The sequence below is a fragment of the Phasianus colchicus genome, chromosome 1, assembly GCF_987193195.1.
Source record: "Phasianus colchicus chromosome 1, bPhaCol1.hap1.1, whole genome shotgun sequence".
NCBI lineage: Eukaryota > Metazoa > Chordata > Aves > Galliformes > Phasianidae > Phasianus > Phasianus colchicus.
Window position 1 is genome coordinate 34,788,163 of NC_143436.1, and position 19,342 is coordinate 34,807,504.

The 19,342-nt window shown below is 42.9% G+C and overlaps 1 protein-coding gene across 4 annotated transcripts in view; it reads left to right on the forward strand.

Annotated features, from left to right (window-relative positions):
• Positions 1 to 18,202, forward strand: part of MSRB3 (methionine sulfoxide reductase B3) — an 83,670-nt gene extending 65,468 nt beyond the window's left edge. For all 4 annotated transcript variants that reach the window (XM_031589511.2, XM_031589512.2, XM_090138360.1 and 1 more), the window contains 2 exons: positions 10,774 to 10,871; positions 15,490 to 18,202. In XM_031589511.2, coding sequence (XP_031445371.1) covers positions 10,774 to 10,871; positions 15,490 to 15,654 — 263 coding nt within the window. In that variant the 3' untranslated portion in view covers positions 15,655 to 18,202. The remainder of the gene's footprint in view (positions 1 to 10,773; positions 10,872 to 15,489) is intronic.
• The last annotated feature ends 1,140 nt before the right edge of the window (positions 18,203 to 19,342 follow it).

A 19,342-nucleotide genomic window follows, 5' to 3' on the forward strand; every position in this document is an offset into this window, starting at 1 on the left:
ATGATTTGATGTCAGGTTTTAAAGAGCTTTTTGTGGCAGGAAACGGACAAACCCAGTATATTGTATATCATCAGCTATACACTTTGTAGGGGCATACTCTAACAGGAGTAACATGGAGAGGAGCCAGATGATATCATGGCACTGTTCGTTCCCGAAAGCTGGGTTGAAAAAGCAGAAAGAAATTGCTCACCAGTTTTATTTTCGCTGCCATTCCATCCACGCACCTCTTCCAAATGGCAGTTTGACTGGAGGCTGAGCTCACAGATCTCCTGAAAGCACGGCTGGAAACCAGCTGGCAAGTGCACCCGTGCCGCGGGTACACTCACTGCACAGGCAGCAGGTGGAGACACGAACAAAGCTAAAGCGCTCTGGGATCCTCTACTGTGCAGCCTCGCTTGGTGGCACCGGCAGGGAATGAGTGGGGCCCCCCCCGGGGCTGCCACCCTCAAGCCAGAGTGGGGAAGCCAGCTGGGAGCTGCTGGCAGCTGTCCGGTCCCGGGAGGACACATCTCCCACTCAGACTGGGGCTGCTTGCAGTTCGCTGTTCCAGAATCTGGAGCCAGTGGAATATTCTTACTTGGTGTTTTCTGACCTCTGCTTTCTTGGACAGTTCAAAACAGGGGGAATGGCAGGAACATCTTCAGCAGCTGCTACACGTCAGCTTTTTCCTCAAGAGATGCCTGCGTGCATTTTCTTTGCTCTTCTTCCTTTTGCTCTTTCCGGCGTAACACACTCTATCTCATTTCAGCTGAAACAAAGCTCTTTCACTTGTCACTTTTGGATGTATGGTGGAGCTGATCTGTGTATTTGATTATTTTTGTGACGCCACCAGGAACAGAGGTTTCTTTTTTTTTCCTTATTTCCCAAGAGTCTGTTGAATGGGTCACTGGGTCCAACTGTGTGTAGCGACATGACAAAAGCAGTTGCACTATAAACCACCTGAGTCTGATGGTAGCTGGGAGGGTGTCTATGGAGCAAGTTTGGGTCACCAAGGCATTAATAACTCATAGGAGGTAATTCTCAGAAAGGACTTAAGTGTTTTCACTTGGAAGACAGACCCTTGTGTTGCCCAGAGTGTCCCAGCATCAGACACATCTGACGGCTGACCTGTGTATCAAACTCGCTATGTGAGGCCAGTGGCCTTAATGCGACCTGTATAAAGTGGCCCCATACAGTCTGTGGCCATATGGGGCATTCTGAGCACGGGCAGCTTATGCTGGTCTCTGTGTGAGCCATGAACAGGTCTGAGTCCTGGGACATCTGAAAGGCTCAGAGGAGAGAGAGAAAGGAGAGCCCAAGGAAGGAAAAATTTGTAGCACCACTCTGTGGAAGAGATAATCCCAAAAGTGTCCAAGAGCTGTCAATGTGCATTACAGTATGGAATATGCTGTATAATGGAGAAGCCAGGGAGAAATCTTCCCAACTGCAGAATGTTTTCCTTGAGGTACCTGAGTGCATTTCTTGAAAGACCACCTTTCTACTCCAGCATCTTGCCTCTTCCAATCTTCTCCTGCACATTGGATCATTTCCTTTTTGCTGATTCTCTCTAAAACTTCTCTTATTTCTCCTCTTGCTTATTGCATCATATTTCTTTTCCAAGCCAATTATTCCTTTTAAAGTGTATTTTAGGGTAGTGTAAGAGAAAACAAGACCCTGAAGTGAGCTGGATGTTTATAAACCAGCATTATTTGTTTGAAAAAAACATGTAGTGAATATAATTGACTTTCACTGTGATGGTCTGTCCTTTACCTCATTACAAATGCTCTTAGTTTGGTTGAAAATGAATTCCATATCTTCATAATTTATATACAGTTGTGTTTGTTCTATTTTTTTTATTATTATTTTTATCCAAGCCAAAAATATAGTAGAATCTGTTAAAAAAATAAGATCAAGGCTGCAATCATATAAGGAACAGTGTGGGCAAATATGAGAGGCCTATGTGTAGTTTGGTCCGTGCCCAGGTGGTTCCACAGGCATGTTGGGCTTCCCCCAGCACAGCATTAAGGAGAAGTGCTCCTCGTGATGTTTGTTTCAAGCAGTTTGCCAAGCTGCTTCCTTCCTTGGTCTGTGTCACAGAGTATGGCTGTGAAAAGTTCTTCTTTGAAATCTTTCCTGAAAGAAAATACCAGGTTTAGCACGAAGGGCACATTTTGCTTCAGGAACCGTAGAAAGCAAAGAAGAAGGTGAACATTATAATCTGAAATATGAACTTTTCCATTGCAGTAGTTTCAGTTTTCAGAATTTTCAAATTACAGTTGAAGTTTTCCATAGAAAAAAAGAAAAAGGGTGTGTGGGGGTGTGTGTACACATGTATATTGTTTTTGTCAGGCTTTTCTGTGGAGAAAGGTCTTTATTCTCTAGTCAACATTATTACTTACCTCCTTTTGTTTGCACAAGAGGTTGTTAAAAAGATTTAAACCTCTCCCCAAGCCAACACTAACTCCGAACAAACTAACCCCACAAATCATTCCCTTTCTCTGCTTTTAGGGCTTTATGCACTGCCTATTGCTGTTGCATCCTTTGGTGCAGCATGCAGGCGTGTGTCAAACAGACCAGGCCTCAGCAGAGGGTACGGTCACACTCCCTGGGCCTGGGTGCGAGGTAGCCCTTGTTGTGGTCTGCCTGTGTGTGGCTCCTGGGTGAAGCAAGGCCTCAGGACTGGCTCCACGTGGGGCTTGGCTGGCCTGGAGCTCCCTGGGCACGTCCCTATGCTGGAAATGCATCTGTTGTAAGGACTGGGTTGATAACCTGTGATATAGAACAAAGAGGAGGGGACTGTTCCCCATCACCTGACAGTGCCATCAGAAGGATCCTACCCCACCTCTTGTTCCATGACCAAAGCCCTTTGTGGCAGAGCTGGCATTTGTGGCTCCACTTTCACCCTGCTGCTCCGTGCACCCTGAGCAGCCCTTGCCTGCTGCCAGCTGCCCCCTATCTCGGCCCAGACAAATATTTCCTAGCTGGCTGAGAGTATGATGTCCTTCCTCAGTTATTTGTGACCAAGTTCCCTTACCAAGGCATCTCATTCAATATCTAAAGTAAACAGAAAAAAGGGGGCCTTTGTCTTTCTTTAGTTTTTCATCAGTGTAATAACTCTTCCCCTTGTTTCAGAACAAGCACTGAGGGCTTGTTTGTCCTGCTGTATTGAGGAGGGCTTGTCTGCTGCAGCACACGCTGATATGGGCATGGTAGTCAGCGGAAGGAGTATCACTCTAAAAGGAAGACAATGAAGGCTGCAGCTTTTTTCTTTTTCCTTTTCTTTTTCCTTTTCTTTTTTCTTTTCTTTTTTCTTTTGTTAAAACCAATTTTCTGTTAGAAATTAACTTCTGTAGTTACAGTTTTTCTATGTAACTGAGCTCTGGCCATTCTTCACAAACTTTATTTCCCAGACATGTGCAACAATGTGACAGGAAAATATTTCAGCAGGTCTAACAACAAATTGTGGATGCTCATTGCTTGAAACACCCTGTGACAAATCTTTTAAATATCTACTTCATCTGCAACTGCTGCTCGTTTCAGTGCTGGATGCTGATTATTACAGGGTTGCATTTGTCATTCTGTGTTTTGTTGGTTTCTGTTTTTTTTTTGTTTTGTTTTGTTTTTTTACTTTTCTGTGAATATACTCCATTAGGATTGTGATTTCCATCAAATTATTTCTATTGGAAAGCTTGCCTTCTACACTGTTATCCCGATTTACTCGTCTTGTGTGAAAGCTTCTGTTATTTTAGTGAATTGTGCAGATAACTCATAAGAATAGAGATTTCGAGATACTTTGTGATACATATATTTGTTGGAAGGAAAACAAAAACAGTTACTGAAAGTTGAATGTTTTGGACTGAGGTTACTAGGTCAACAGTAAATTTTAGAAACTATTTGAGACATTTCTTAGTGGCATTTTAAAATTATAGCTTAAGGTTATGCTGCCTTACATGATTCTGCTTGGCTCCTTTGATGCTGAAGATCTACAACTGACTTATGTGTAAGATATATTTTTAAAAACATTACCCGTGATTTAAAGTAACAAGAGACACTGTTCAGATGAGGGGAGAAAGCCATCCTTTGGGAGGAAGTGAGTTAGGTTCAGTAGTTTTGTTGAACCTGAACCAAGAAAGAAACGATTAGTAACTCAATCTTTGCAGGAGGACTTGAGGAAGACCCCAGCTTCTGCCTACCTGTTGATTTTAACAGCAGCCCAGATGCTGGAGATGTCAAAAGTGTTTTAGAGGAAGGCTCTAAAACGGCCAATTTGTATTTAGCAGTATTTTAGAAATCAGGGAGAGGACTAAGGAAGCAATTGTGGCAGTAGCTGTATTGTAATACAGTTATTAATTGCTGAAGTGAGCAGGCCCCATGCTTTCATTGCTCAAGAAACGTCAGGGTCACTCTCATTCTGAAAAATTCAGATGTCAAATGAAATTCTAGATGTGAAGTTTCAGATCTTCCCTAACAATCACTTTAACGAAATATAACCTCCCACTAACAAAGAAGTGGATCTGGATTGCATGGACTGTTTCACAGAAAGTGAAAAAGACCAAATTTATTTATGATTCCCACTTCTTTGTTTCCCATGTGAGAAGCACAACCTAAAATACAACAGCAACAACAACAGCAACAAAAGCCCGCCTAGATCATGATAGTTTGGTGGAAGATGTTTTTAGGAATTCAGTTGTTTTGTAAAATTCCGTTTACATATTATTCTGTCAGAGTGATACTTGTCATACTTACCTGTCATGCTAGCCCAACTTTCCTGGTAAGAGAGAGACAGTGTGCTAGAGATGAGCCTTATCTTTATTTTTCTTTCCAAAATTAAGATGCGTATTATCTTTGTCTCCCCTGCAACCTAGATATCACTCCAGTGCTCTGCATGTTCTGCTGCATGCTGTCCTTAAGCCTGGATGGTACTGGAAAAGACCCGTGTTTTCTTTCTCATGAAATATGTGTCCAATGTGCAGCCATTTGCTGGTGAACATGAATATTTCTGTGCCTGAGTCTGTTTCTAGCTCCACTTGGGTAAATTAAATGGACCTCCACTGAAACTAGTGTTGCCTGACAGTAAAACATTTGTAAGTATGTATATTTATTATGCATTCATCATCATGGAGATATTATGAAAAATGACCCAGCATATTATGAAAAATAACCCTGTATTTGCAGAGGCATTCTACATAATAAGAATATGTCACTTTGTAGTTCTGCATTAAACTTGTATGTGAGAAGTTACAGCTGTGGATGCCTGCGTCTTTCAGATTCGGTTTCAATAAACCTGTGAGAAAGAAAGTGAAGGCCCCTCAACTTTACAGCAATTTCAAAGCAGAAGCTTTATTACCTCATTTTTTTTTTTTTTTTAGTCCTATATGCTTCATGTTTTTACACAGACATAGCTTTCTCAGTGAAGATAAATGATGATACTCTACCTTAAAAAGCCTTTGGGTTTTCATCAATCCGCATTAGGTTAAAAGGGAATCAGAATTCTAAAAATACAGCACATCAGAGAAACGAGGTATTTTTCAGGTCAAGGTCCCCTTTTCCATCTGGTGCCATTTGGTAGTTCTAACATCTTCCATCTCCCCCTACTTTTCCATCTGTAAATAACTCACTGAAGTAAATGCTTGGAATAATTACAGTAAAGAATGATAAAATGCAGGTTGAACTTTGGGTCTCTTTGGGTTCTAAAATGAAAAACATAACTGCTGACATCACAGTTATTAAAAGATTGTGGAGGTCTCCAGTCAGCAGGTGTATGAAATGGGAATAATGTGAGAGCGCTCAATGCTTTGAGATCACAATTGTACTGTTCAAAAAAAAAAAAATGTCAAAAGGAATATTAGTTCATGAGAGGGGAAAAAATAGCCTAGCAGGGCTGATTTTCAAAAGCAGCCTGCCGTTTTGGTTCTGCAAGTAATTATAGGCTCGTATTTTAACAGTTAGATGTCTAAGTGCTTGCATCCATTTATTAGGATGTTGGAGATCTAAGTACAGCAAAATGCATGCAAACGTGCAAAATTGGAAGGATGATTGTGATGCTTCTAAAATTGATCAGTCAATCAACAGCTAGACTGTTCCAAATGTTTACAGGATGAAATGTCTTTCTGAGGTCAGCATTGTCCTGGAGAAGCCAACGAGACAAAGGTGCTGTAGAATTTCCTGTGTTAACATGAATGAGACAGTCTGCTCTGGCTCGGGCTTCATATTTCTGCCAGAAGTACACAGGAGATGCTAGATGTTTGGCACACGGAACGCTGTAGCTGCCTTACTCAGGCATTGCCACGACTTAGGCATGTCAGTTTAAGGAGATGATCTGCTCAGTTTGTCTGCTATCTGGACTGCCACATCATGGTTGCCCATGTTGTCATGATACCCACCTTGTGCCAGCTGCCCGTAACGTGCCCACCTTAGGTGGTTCATTCGTAGTAACAACTCAGTCAAGTATCTTGAATAAGTCTGACCATGAGAAAGATGCCTCTTTCAAACAATTTGAAGCCCTACACCAGGGCTGCAAAAGTGTCATTCATCATAGGCTACTAGAACCAACACTTCTCATCCTTCTTGTTCCTCACTTCTGCTGCCCAAGGCAGTATCACACAATTTCTGCTCTGAAGAAAATATTCTTTGATGACGAGGTAAGAATGGCTGTCTACTCTTTGCCAGAACAAAGCCCATCATGAGGAATAAAAGATTCAGTTTTGGTGAGGTGGTGTAGGGTGAATTTTATGAATGCTGCACAGCTTTTATGAAACATTTGGGGAACGTACCAAAATGGGAAAGAATGGGATATACGTGACTTGGTATGTGTGATGCCCTGTAGCATGAGATGTCTTCTATTACTCATGCAGGATCGAGTGGAAAAAATCTGTCAATGATGTTCAGTTTCCAGATGGTTTTCACTTAGGTACTTGACAGAATAAAACATCATTCCTTTATTTGGTGTATTTTAGGTCTAATAAGGCATACCTGCTATATCTGAATAACCGTTTGTCTGCATGTCTGGCTTAACGTACCAGAAACTGACCCTTAGGACATAATGGTCTGATTCTAGCATAAAGGGTCACTAGAGTAAACACAAACACAACAGACTCTTGCTTTATATTGCCAGTATGATGTAAAATGATTGTGAAAATAAGAATGATCCCATTCTAAATATTTATAATGTGATAAGAATTGCTGACCATTCTAGTGTCACGTGTTCCCTCAGACTAAACTTTACATTAAGGGATAAATGTAAGCACAAAGCTGAAGCTGTTCTTCTCAAGAGAAATTGTGCAAATGTCATTTCAAGTTGTTCACTCAGCTGGGAGATCCCCCCTCTGCTCCATCCTGTCTCCTGCAATTACCCTTTGCCCCTTTCCTCCTGCAGCTATTTCTTCCTGGCTGTCACGGTTTACCATCCTTCAAATGGCAGCACTCCTGCTCCTGCTGCCCATCAGATGTGCTGAGCCAGATCTGACAGACGGTTGTAACCTGTGGAGGTTTGGGACTAAACACCATTTTTAAAGGGTCTTCTCCAGAGCTCCTTCTCAACAGCTCTAAGAATTACAGTTTCTCTCATTAGAAGCAGAAGAGATTCAAAATTATCTCCTTCCAACCTAGTAAGGTCGCAACCTTACAACCTCTCCTTGCATCCTGATAAATGTGTTCCTGCTTCAGTGCAGAAGTGTGCCCAGCCAAACAGCCAAGCAGCCTTCAGGGGCAGGCCAGAGCACTCCTGCACAGCCAGCAGCAGTCTAAAGTAGAGAGTCAGCCATGTTGCAGCCTTACAGCAGGAAGGAACAGGAACTGGGAAGGGAAGGAGTGGCTGACAGCAGCCAGTGGATGGGAGGAAAAGTAGTCGGGGGCTTGCAAGGGCAGTCCACTGCTGGGTCATTCACCACTTATGAGGAAAGAGCGAGCATATGAAAAACCCACAGGGGTCTAATTGGTTTTCCAGTGTCACTGGGTACTGCCTCATGTACTGGCATGCAAACCACTTCCACAGCTTGTTCCTGGCAGCTTTTATAGTAGAAGAGATGGCCAGAGAAGGTTTAGCAAACTATCATATAGGTTTTCCACTTTCGCTCTGAAGAGGGGAAATGAGACAGCAGAGGGGGACTGATTTTCCTGGTGAGATCAGCTCCAACTTGGTGAGCAGCTTGTTTGTTGTCTCATTGGGGTTGACTGGCAGAGTGTTTCACAGTGCCCTCAAGAACTCTTCTGTCCCAAGGTTTGCCCAGGTTTCAGTCAGCCCTCGTGGAGTTACCAGTTTGTCCCAGTGCCTAGTGAGCCTGGTGCCTAAGCAGTGGAGAAACAGCATGACTAAGAATCGAAGGTTTGCACCATGGTGGCACAGGCTGTTTCCTAGTCCCTGCTCGGGGAACACATGTGGCAACGGTAGAGTCTTTGGAACACGTGTCTTGCGTAGAATGAAGCTGAAGTCACTCCACTTGGGTCCAAAGGCTTCTTTAGGAGGAGCTTGACGATTTATATGGGTTTCAGATGACTTCATTTTTTAAAAGTGCATGGAATGTATCCAAAGCAAATAATTTTTTTTCTGTGCTGAATGGGAAGACCAAAAGGAAAAGCCTGGAGAAAGGAGGATGGATGGTCTTTCTTTAATGTCAAAGCTGACATAAACACATCTCCTCCAAACTCTTCTCACAAGATAATTTTCTCAGCAAGACACAGATTGCTTCAATCTCTGTGTAGCAGCCTTTGAAGCTTCTCCCTTGTTGCCGTTGTGGAGGAGGGAGGGTTGCCTTTGAGGATTTCTGCAGCACTGCAGTGTTCCTCCTCCAAATGCTTTCACACGATGAGATAGCTGGTTGCTCCAAGCAGTTCTGTCTTTGGAAATTCTCTGCCATCATACGAGGGCAAACTGAGAAGTAGCCAATGTCTGGTTTGCAAAATTTAAATTTCAGTAACTAAAATGTTTCATTAAAAATATTCTGACCAGCTCTCTGTAAAACCTCAATTTTCATTAGACAGAGGCCCAGCTAAGGAGATGATGAATGATGTTGGAGAGGTGCCACCGATTAGGAGGCATCAATTTTTCTGTCAACAGGATAAGCCCTTCTGCAAAACTTGTCATATGTTTGTTCCTTTTCTGTTTGTGAAGGTATTTGTTTGGCAGGGCTATTTTGCATGAGGGGAAGAACTTATAAATTGTTTTTTTACAGTTGTCATTGCTGCATTGAGTTCCTGTCTTGTGGGATATTTTCCCTGTTCAGAGTTCTTGCACTTTGGTCTGTCTGCTGTCTGCTACTCTCCCATCTGCAGTGCTTTTGGGGAAAAAAAATGACTCTACTTCTGCAGTGAGTTCTGGGAGGGGAAACACTTGTGATATTAGTAGGTTCCTGGGGAGCATAGGACTTGGGACCTGCAGTGCCTTCAGGCTGCAGGCTCAGGAATGCTGCTGTATATGTACAGAGGTTCCCAAAGGGGGGAGATAAATGCATTTCTGAGCATTTCTTTCTTAAAATTATATGCCTACTTTGCTTGCATCCTAATAAGTGTATTCTGTATTTAATGGCTTAAGAACAGAAGACATACAGTTTTCTTTTTCTGTTTACGCATTTTCCTTATCTACATTTAGATAGCTTCCACATCTTCTTTTCCTGAATAGGAAATTCTACTTCTGTTACTCAAGGAAAGCTGTATGCATCCTTTACTCATCTGCATGCAGTGATTCACAACTGCTGCTATTTGTTAATAGCTTATTGCATTTTATGAAGTCATCTGTAGCAAATGCTTAGCAGATACTAGAAAAACAAACAAGGAAGTTCCCTCTGCATGGGCATATGTGTAATACACAGAGAGCAAGAGTTATGTGTGTGTGTTGCAATATTTGGCAGGAGACTGAATGAGAGGGATGCATATCTGGTGGGGTTTCAGATGGGCCCTGGTGGATGTTGACATAACCCTAAGGCCTATCAGGTCCTTATGTGGGAACTCAGCTTCAGGAAATGGTGCATATGATGACATTTTCCAAGGTGGTCAGCATCACTGCAGCCGCGTTCTGAAGAGCAGCACCTCTCACCATGTGAGTGGAAGTTCCAAAAGCTGAGAAGCAAGGGTGAGGAGAGGGCTGTCCGGAGCCCTTGGTCCTCACAAGAGCAGGGGTGGGGCCACGAGCAGTGGCATAACATGCAGAGAAGATCATTAAAGAGGTTAAGGTTGTAAGCAGTCTGAGCCATAGTAACCATGCCCTGGTTGAGTTTCTGATCCTGAGGAATATGGGCCTGGCAAAGAATGGAGTCAGGATCCTGAACATCAGAAGAGCAAAATTCTGGCTGTTTAAGGAATTATTGGATGAGATCCCCTGGGAAACTGTCCTTAGGGACATAGGAACAGATCAGGAGAGTTAGAACTAGATTAACTTTCAGGTTCCTTCTAACCCAAGCCATTCTATGATTCTATGACTAGTTTTTGAGGAGTGGCTGAAAAGGTATACCTGATATACATCTACTGGTATAGAATTGCTTTTCACTCGTGTTTTGTGTTGATGATGAGGCTGAATCTGGCTTACCTGACCCTTTCCTGTCTGAACTAAGTGACGTGTGAGAGTCTCTGTAGAGATACAAGATGGACAGCTAGAGTCAGCTTAATAAAGATTTAGTATTTAGAGAAAAAATTTCCAAAATTCTTACATGGTTTGTAACCTAAAATCTCCATTTCAGTATTTCTAGGCTCTGGAATGAAGTAAACATTTTTCAAAGAGTGATTACATCTCTGCTTTTTAGAACGCCATCTTCTATCACATATACACTATCTTTTCATACATACCTTGTTCCTCTTTTCCAGGTTGGCCTTCCTTCTATGATGTGATCAGTCCTGATACAATTACTCTCACTGATGATTTTTCCTATGGGATGCATCGGATTGAAATATCCTGCAGTCAGGTTAGTTTATAGCACACAAAGACCATTCTGATGGCAAAGGCTGTAAAAATCATTACAGCGTGCTGTATTTTCTCTAAGATTTGCAAACCTTTCAGTTCCATTAAATAGTAATCATTGTAAGAGAGCACAATGGGCCGTAGGTATAACAGCTGGGTGGAATGACTGAAGGCACAAAGGGCTTGTTGGAATGCACGTTGTTATCTGGTGTGAGATTTAACAGAGCAGATGTAAATGGCCAGGCGTGGTGCTGAGTCTACAGAAATTGTCTTCCTGAAGAGGGTCCCTTCAAAGGAGCTTCTGTGCCTGACCGACCTCCTCCACATGTGAGCAGCCAGGATGGAAGCTGGAAACAGTGGAGCAACTGCCCGTGTGCTGATTCCATCACTGCACATTACCATGCAGCAGCGCTATGTCAGCCCCAGCACACATTCCCAGCACAGTCCATCCTGTCTGCCATAATAATGAAGTCAGTAGTCATTCACATCACGCCCAAATTTTCCGTTATCTGTCTTGTACTGCTTGCTCTCACCCTTTGTGCTGCTCTGCAAAGGGAACAGTGCAGCCATTGCCTCGCAGAGGCACTCAGCAGATGTACCCAGCAGCTTGCAGCCCGTGCCCCATACACCCACTTTCCTCCTAACAGAAGCAGGGCTTCCTTTGGGCCGTGAGAACTTGCTGCGCTCTTTCCAGACAGCAGTGCTGGTAGGATAACTGATTTCAGTGCTGGTGATACACGTCCTTACATGTTGATCAGTTCTCATGTGAATGCTCAAAACGAGTTAAGAAGCTTCCTGAAGAGAGGCAAAATCATCTTTATTTGGAGAATCCACTAACTTTGCTCTGGGTAGAGTGTCTGGCTCAATACATTTATGGCCAAATCAGCATATCTTATGCACAGGTCTATAGTTTTTACATTACAGTTATTGTTTAGGAGATCTGTTTAACGCTTTGGAACATCCATTTCCCTAAATTCCCTAGCAAGGTTGCAACAGGATTACAAGATGAGAGTTTCTCGCTTCATCAGTAATTACTGGAGTAATCAAAACTGTAACTTACTTTCATCACCTCTCCTTAGGGCTGAACAGTGCTAAAATAAGCGTGCTGCCAGCTTGCTGAACATGTGTCTGCTGACACCCTTCAAGAGATGGCCACAGCTCCTGGGTCCACTGGAGCAAAACCCAAGGCAGCCTGTGGTCAAGACATGGAATCTGGGAATGTCATTTGCCTGTTACCAAACAAAACTAGCAGACCTGAGACCATCAGTGTTAGCAGCAGTCACATACAGACGCCATAAACTTAGAGCAAAACCAAAAACTGAATGTACAGCGTTAAGAAAAACATGCAGCCAAAGTCGCTTATAATCCACTGGCAACATGTGATCAGTTCTGCCAGCTTCCTGGTGCAGTAACCCCACAGGCGATCAAGTCACACAGGAAAATAGCTTGAAGAGTGCTGAACATCTTTGCAGCCACTGCTCAGCACAAGTTAATACCACCACATTGCGTATCCATAACAAAACCATTTCCTCTCCTCCTCAGAGCTGTCGGAATGTGAATCGCACGTGCAGCTGCAAGGAAAGGCACAACTTTACTGCAGCTTGGAAGTGCATGGGATTGATATGGCAGGCTTTAGTGAAACAGGAGGGAAGCACCCTAATCTACACCCAAGCACTTATTAATCTTTTGCAGATGAAAATGTAGTTGCTTTCTCTTTCAAAGTCCTTTCACCTCTCTGAGAGAGTAAGAAACGTCTTTTAATCTTTTCCATAATAGAAAGCGTACAGTAGGGGAAAATGGCTGTAATATAAAGCAAAGACATCCGTCAGCTTATCCTAAAAATAACTTTCTGGAAACATGTTACCCTGGATGTATTTAAAAGGTCAATTTTTAGTGGCAGGTGGAAGTTAATTGCAAATGCATTTGAGGAATAATGTAAATCTGTTTGCAGCTCTCTCTTTCTTCTCTTTCCTGCTTGAGAGTTCCTTCCCCTGAGGTCTCCCTTGCTATTATTTGTACCTGTAAGAATCAATAAAGTTTTGTAGTTGCAGAAGACTTGTTTGCACATTGCTAGCCCAGAATGGGTTGCAGCAGCTGACTGCAAGCTGCTCTCTGCAGCTCCTGGCAGCATATTAGAACCAGGAGGCTGGAGATCCAAGCATACTGACAGCTAGCAGCAGCCCCCTCTTTCCTGCTTCTAAACACATAGTTCAGATGCTTCACTCCAACCATGTCACCGTCCCAGTGCACTCTGCCAAGGATATTTGTGCATAAGGCTGGAACAGATGATTGTTGCTTCCGGGGAGGCTTTGCAGGCATGCATGTATGCCCTAGAAAAATAGTCGGCACCTATTGTGCGTGGGGAGGACAGCAAAATCAATTCATCCTTTGTGCTCTCAGCTGAGGGCCAGGGTTGTTATGCTGCGATACAAAGGGTTGAATTACGTTTCTTTTCAGGGCAGATGAGTTATAGAGTCCTCTACAGAGAGAATCGCCACATAAATTTTTGGTGAGGGGTAATCTCAAAAGGTAACAAATTTTGCAGTAATCCAACCCTGGTGTGATTCTGCCAGCACAAGAAGGTGTAATGCGACTACCTTGAACTTGAGCACAGCTTTTCAGGTTTTGTGAGGAAAGCCTTTTTGATAGATTGTCTCCCTAGTCTATATGTTTGTGAGTATATTACTCCTGCAGACTGTTTCTCTCTATGGTTTCTCTTCTTCTGTTTCTGTCCAATGGAGAGGGAATGATTTATTTTCAGGCAAATGTTAATCTGGAAAAGATCTGTTTAACACTTCTAGGCAGGAGGTTTTGAAGCATTCTTCCTCGAGATGATTTAATTAGGATGCTGAGCATTTAGAAAAATACTCTCTCTGGGACACTAAGTTTCTTCAGATTTTTTTCTGAGGTATGGAACAGCTTTAATCAAAGTGAAATGCCTCATTGTGAGAGACTCCGCTTGTAGAAACTCCTCAGGTTTTCTGTCCAAGCTGCCTTAAGAAGGGCCTCCAGTGTAAAGGAAAATGAAGTAAGGGCTGGAGAAGGAAAGAAAAGGTTGCAAGACGGTGATCTTCCAGGAAAACGAGCTTTGTCTTCTGTAATACCCCTGCAACTTTTCTTTGCTTTTTCCTATTTTTCTTGTTTTTTCTTCCATCATTTCAAAGTCCTGCTGTGCTACAGTGTTCCCTCTGCTTGTCTGTGGGAGCTGGAAGCCTGATCTGGGATGTGGAGGTTGGGGCTGCAGGTCCTGAGGATTTCTGCGGGCTGCCACCAACCAGAAGCATTTCTGTCTCTCCTAGCTGCCGTGAAAGCTTCAGTCTTTCTACTGCTGAGAGTATAACCTGAAGCCAAGACTCTACCTGTTTCTGCAGGCGTCCTTCTTACTGCTTTGATGAATTAAAAGCAGTAACAGCAGGAGCACATTAGCAGCACATTAACTGCAGGGTAGAAAGTTGCCATCACTAACTCATTCACCATTCAGAGTAATCAGTAGTGCCTCTCTGTATTTGGGATGCTGTGAATTAATTAAATGTTAAGAATAATTGGCACTCCTTAATTTTTGCTGTCTGACTGTGAGCCTGCTAACAGCTCTGTGATCTCAGTTTCATCATTCCAGCTCTCACTGAGATCAGCCATTGACTTGAAAGGCGAAGGCTCTTTAGGAAAGCAGCATGACTTTCCTGTTGAAGATAAATATTTCTCTTGTGCAGCCTTTTTTTTTTTTTATTATTTCTCGTGGCAGACTGTAAAAATGAACTTGTGGAATTTAAGTGACTAATTATAAGAAGTTAATATTATCCTGATACATTGTCAGCTGCATTGTGCAGGCATAGTAATTCTGGTTTTAAATGAGGACCAATTGGATCAACTTCAAAATGTTGTACTCTTCTGAAAAGCCTGGGACTGTACCTTTCCCTCAGACAGGAGTAGTTGTGTTTACCCTAAATAGCACTGCATGTATCTGAAGCCAGTTATAGCCATATAGCACTGAAGTGTCAACACACCATTTGTGGTTTCATATTCCTTAAACAAATTTAGCATCATTCCTATTTATAAATTAACCCCAGCTAGAGAGTATTCATCAAGATATATTTTACATGTCTCCCCATGGGTGTCTTTCATGTCACCCGTCTCTGTGTCCCATGTGCTGCAAAAAGTAGTGTGGGATGAGTGGTGGTGGGTGAGCTCCATTCTCTCCATGGGAGGGAAGCAAAGGTGCACTCAGAAGGACCCTGAAGCTCAGCAAAATGGCAGACTGTAGAAATAAAAAGGATGAGTATCAGGACATCCTGCGAGGAGTGTCTTCATTGCTCCAGGTCCTTGCCAGGATTACCAGGGAGCTTAATGTTTCCTTATGAGGATTCAGCAGAGGGCTCAGCTGGTCACGTGCAACAACATGACATGAAACACGCAGGAAGGTCTGGCTTTAAATCTCAGGCACTGGTGGTATCAGCTGATCATCTTCCTGGATAGCTCTCATCCATAAACATAGGTTGTGGATCCCAACTGTAAGGGTCGTGTAGGCACCAGTGTGCTTTCCTGGAAGCGGCACTGCGTGATGCTGCTGTGACGCCGTTGGGCTGTGCAGAATCCCAGTGATACTCTGTTGTGTTTTGTTTCAGTGCGGTGCACACCTCGGGCACATTTTTGACGATGGACCTCGTCCAACTGGCAAACGGTACTGCATAAACTCTGCTTCGTTATCCTTCAAACCCGCAGAGAAGAACAGCGCCGGGGAAGGCAGTGGTAGCACCCGTCCTGCCCAAAAAGGCAAAACTGAGCTGTAGGACATGGCAAACCCGCAGAGAGCTGCTCTCATCCCGCACAGCTCACAAGGCATGTTTTCTGAGTTGCCTGCTACCTTATATCCTAAGAATGTGTAAATGTATGAAAGCATTTTGCACCATCCTTTTTCTTCCGCTCCTTTCTGGAGCTGGGGCCTTGCCTGCCAGTGCATTTTACTATATAATTGGATTGAAAAATGCATTGACTGACTCCACGGGTTTTCTTCTTTTGTTTTCTTTTTCTTTTTTTTTTTAGAGATTGCTTTGGGGAATCCTTAAATCAAGGGGCTTTGGCATTGCGAGTTAGGAGTTTCTTACTGTAGGTCTGAATAATATTCCTTTTTGTGTGGGGGACGGGAGTTGTGTTTATCTCCAGTTTATAGGAAATTTCTGGGTATAAGAAATCCCGGATTCCCAGCACATCTCTGCTTTGTTCTGACTTGCATGGCATGCACCCTTGGTCAGATGCATTCAGCCATCTCCGAGTTTCAGCCACACCCTGTGAAGGCTTGTATTTATGGCTGTTCCTTTCCTACTAGAAGAGATGGATAAGATGCACAGCCCATCCTTTGGCTAACTTACTGCCAAAATTTCAAGGGTGTGGTTAGAAAGGGTGTAAACATTGTCTCAGCATCTGTTTTCCCCTCTGGTATTCAAATAAAGGTTCCAACCAGTAAGGCTCACTTATGCAAGCTTCTAATGAGACTTGATTTTGTGAGGCCTGAAATCTGAATTAAGGCTGAAATCTGCGAGGGGCCATTCCATGGGCAAGTGCAGAGATGAACCGGAGCACTGCTAGATAAGGGATGACACCAGGCTCTTCATCTGGTCAGCTGCTTGACACTAGGATTCAGAAACAGGACAATTTCTGCTAAAAGGGAGCTGAGGAACGCAGCAGGCAGAGGGATACCTGAAGTGCCCTGTCTGATAGTGTGGCCTGGACACGTGCTGCCTGCAGGGCCACAGCCCTTGTTTTGTGCAATTACGATGTAGGACACGAGTGCAGAATGAGTTTAAGAAACCAATTGGAAAAAAGCCTATCAAAGTTCCAGCAGTTTTCATGTAGCAGAATTTGCCATCCCATAAGGTGTTTTTCTCAGCTGCTTTTAGATTTTATTGAATAAGTTTGCCTAGAATTGTGCATAATACTGTTTCTTAAGCTATAACGTACAGCATTTGCTGACACCGCTTTGCCTTTAAGCTTTGAGAGACTTGATGAATACAGTATTCACTTTTATTAGCAAACTGTGTGACTAACATATTTGGATCCAGTTTTATTTCCAGGAGGAGCAAAACAACCACTGATTTTTATGGAAACAGGATTGAGGTTTTTATGTCGGTGATAATAAACACATTTCCTAGAGTACGAACATACTTCTGTTAAAATACAGCAACTGTAAAAGCATGCAGAATGGCCGGAATTGCCAATACAAATAACAAATGCATGAAAAAAGCATACAGTACCTTAGCTTAGACTACATGCAAATCAGATGGTAAATACTTAGAGCTGAAAGTGCAGTGAGCACCTACTCGCATGAGCATTCCCCCAGATGTCATACAAGGAATAGCTCCTAACAAGGCTGCTGCAGACTGACCTGTGCTGTTTCAAGGCAGTCAAGTTCCTCCTGGTCCCGTCGGTTTTTAGCAGTTTCTTAGAGAAGGGCTGCTCTGATCCCTCACTTTTATTTAAAGAAAAGTAGGTTTTCTCGACCACATTTTCTGACATAAACGTAAAAAAGGCAGCATCTATAAAAATGTGGTACGTAAATGTGGTTTAATTCCAGATTGCTGTTGGATTTAAGTGTTATCAAATTTCAGTCTATTTCTGCCTTATGTTAAAGAAATATATTGCTTAAACTTCAGTATGCAGTAATGTGTGCTGTCCTACAGGAGATTTATTTTTGCAGGATATGGAGTGCAATGAAATGAGTCAATATGGTGAGGTGTATGTGATCTCTGGGAGTTAGACCATTTAACATAGGAAATGCATTGTTCTCTCTTGTGTGCAAACTATACCACAGCACAGGGCAAGGCAAGACAGATTTCCTTTTATTGCTTTTAGAAGATGCTAGGAAGGGCTAGTGTTGAACCCTCCAAATTTGGTTCGGTCTGGTTATGATCATGCCAGAGGAAATTTGGGAATAGAGCACAATGTATAGAACAATAGGAGAATATTTCTGTATCTTTACATTTTGCACTGTCTAGATGCTTATGAAAACTAAATGCAAATTGTGTAGAAATAGCAAACTATATTTTATAATATCTCTATTGTTACTCAGATGTTTAAATAGCATACCTTAAAATACTGTGTCACACGTTATTTATACATACTATATATATAAAAAATTGCACATGTTTTTTATATATATATACACGTACACAGACATATATCTATCCAAGTATAATTTTAGCTTCAGTACCTTTTTAATAACTGAAACCTTTCCTTAAAAGAGTTCAATACTTTTAAGAAATCAAATATACGTTTTTCAAATTAAATTTGTTTTCATATATTTGTTGTACACGAATATAAAATAAATTCCTTTATAAATAATCCCATTCTCTTCCCTCATTTATCTGTTTTTGCAGCAGGTCTGTGTGCCCCCAGCTGCAGCCCAGGAGCTGCTTTCTTGCTTTCTCTAAACTGCAAATATTGTATGGCATCCCTTTGTCTCAGGCAATCCATTGGTTGGGGCACAGGACCACAGGGTCCCACATTTCCTTGCATTACTGTCCATTGGGTAAACATCACGAGCATCCAGGCCCAGTAAGCAGGGAAATGTTTAGAAAAGGGCTCAGCTTTCACCTTAGCAAAAGTTTTGTCCGCTTCCAGATGACTTGATGTGGGGGCTGGAAAGTGGCATGCGAGCTGTAGGCACCCCTCAGTGTCTGGGCTCAATCTGCAGCCAAGAAATTTGGCTGGAAAGTTGGGTTTTGGCGAAGCTTTGTCTATAAGGACACAAGTTGGGAACGTGCAGTGGGCAGCAGGGTAGCGCTACTCAGTAAATCAGCTCAGTGGTGGGTCTGGAAAGATGGGTGTAAGGGAGGGGAAGAGCTTGCAGGCTGTTCTCAAACTTGCTTCCATGCTTGTACTCACAGGAACCTGGGAGTTACTGCAAGATTAATTCACATGCTTGATGTCTTAGGACAGAATGAAGACTTATTTTACCACCTTAGTAGATTGTTCATTAGTCCAACACTTACTCCCTTCTAATACTGCTTCTCAGTCTGTAGTTCCCTCTCAGGCCTGTGATGGTGTGATGCTCCCAGACTGATGGACAAACTGGTACCTAACAAAATGGGACACAGGGCTGGGCACCCCACTAAAAAAATACATTTTGTGTATGTAAACTTGTTAACACTGGGGCCTTACCACAGCAGCTATAGCACATGTGCCTGGATGGACAGTGATAGACTTGCATCTGGGGTTACACAGCAGAGACTTTGCTCCAGGAAGGGAGCGGGAGCTTGTTGTGAAGAACTTCAGCCTCTCAGACTTACAGGTAAGTGATGTCCAAAGCCTTTGTCCTCTCCTGTTGAAAAGCAAGGTACGACTGAAACACCCAGCCATGCCCAAGGCAAGGCAGAGGTCTCAGTGGTGCATGGAGTGAGGCTTGCCCAGCACACTCACATGAGGCACGTGGTATTATTGCCCCCTTTCACAGTGACAAAGGAACTTTCTGTAGCACTTGCT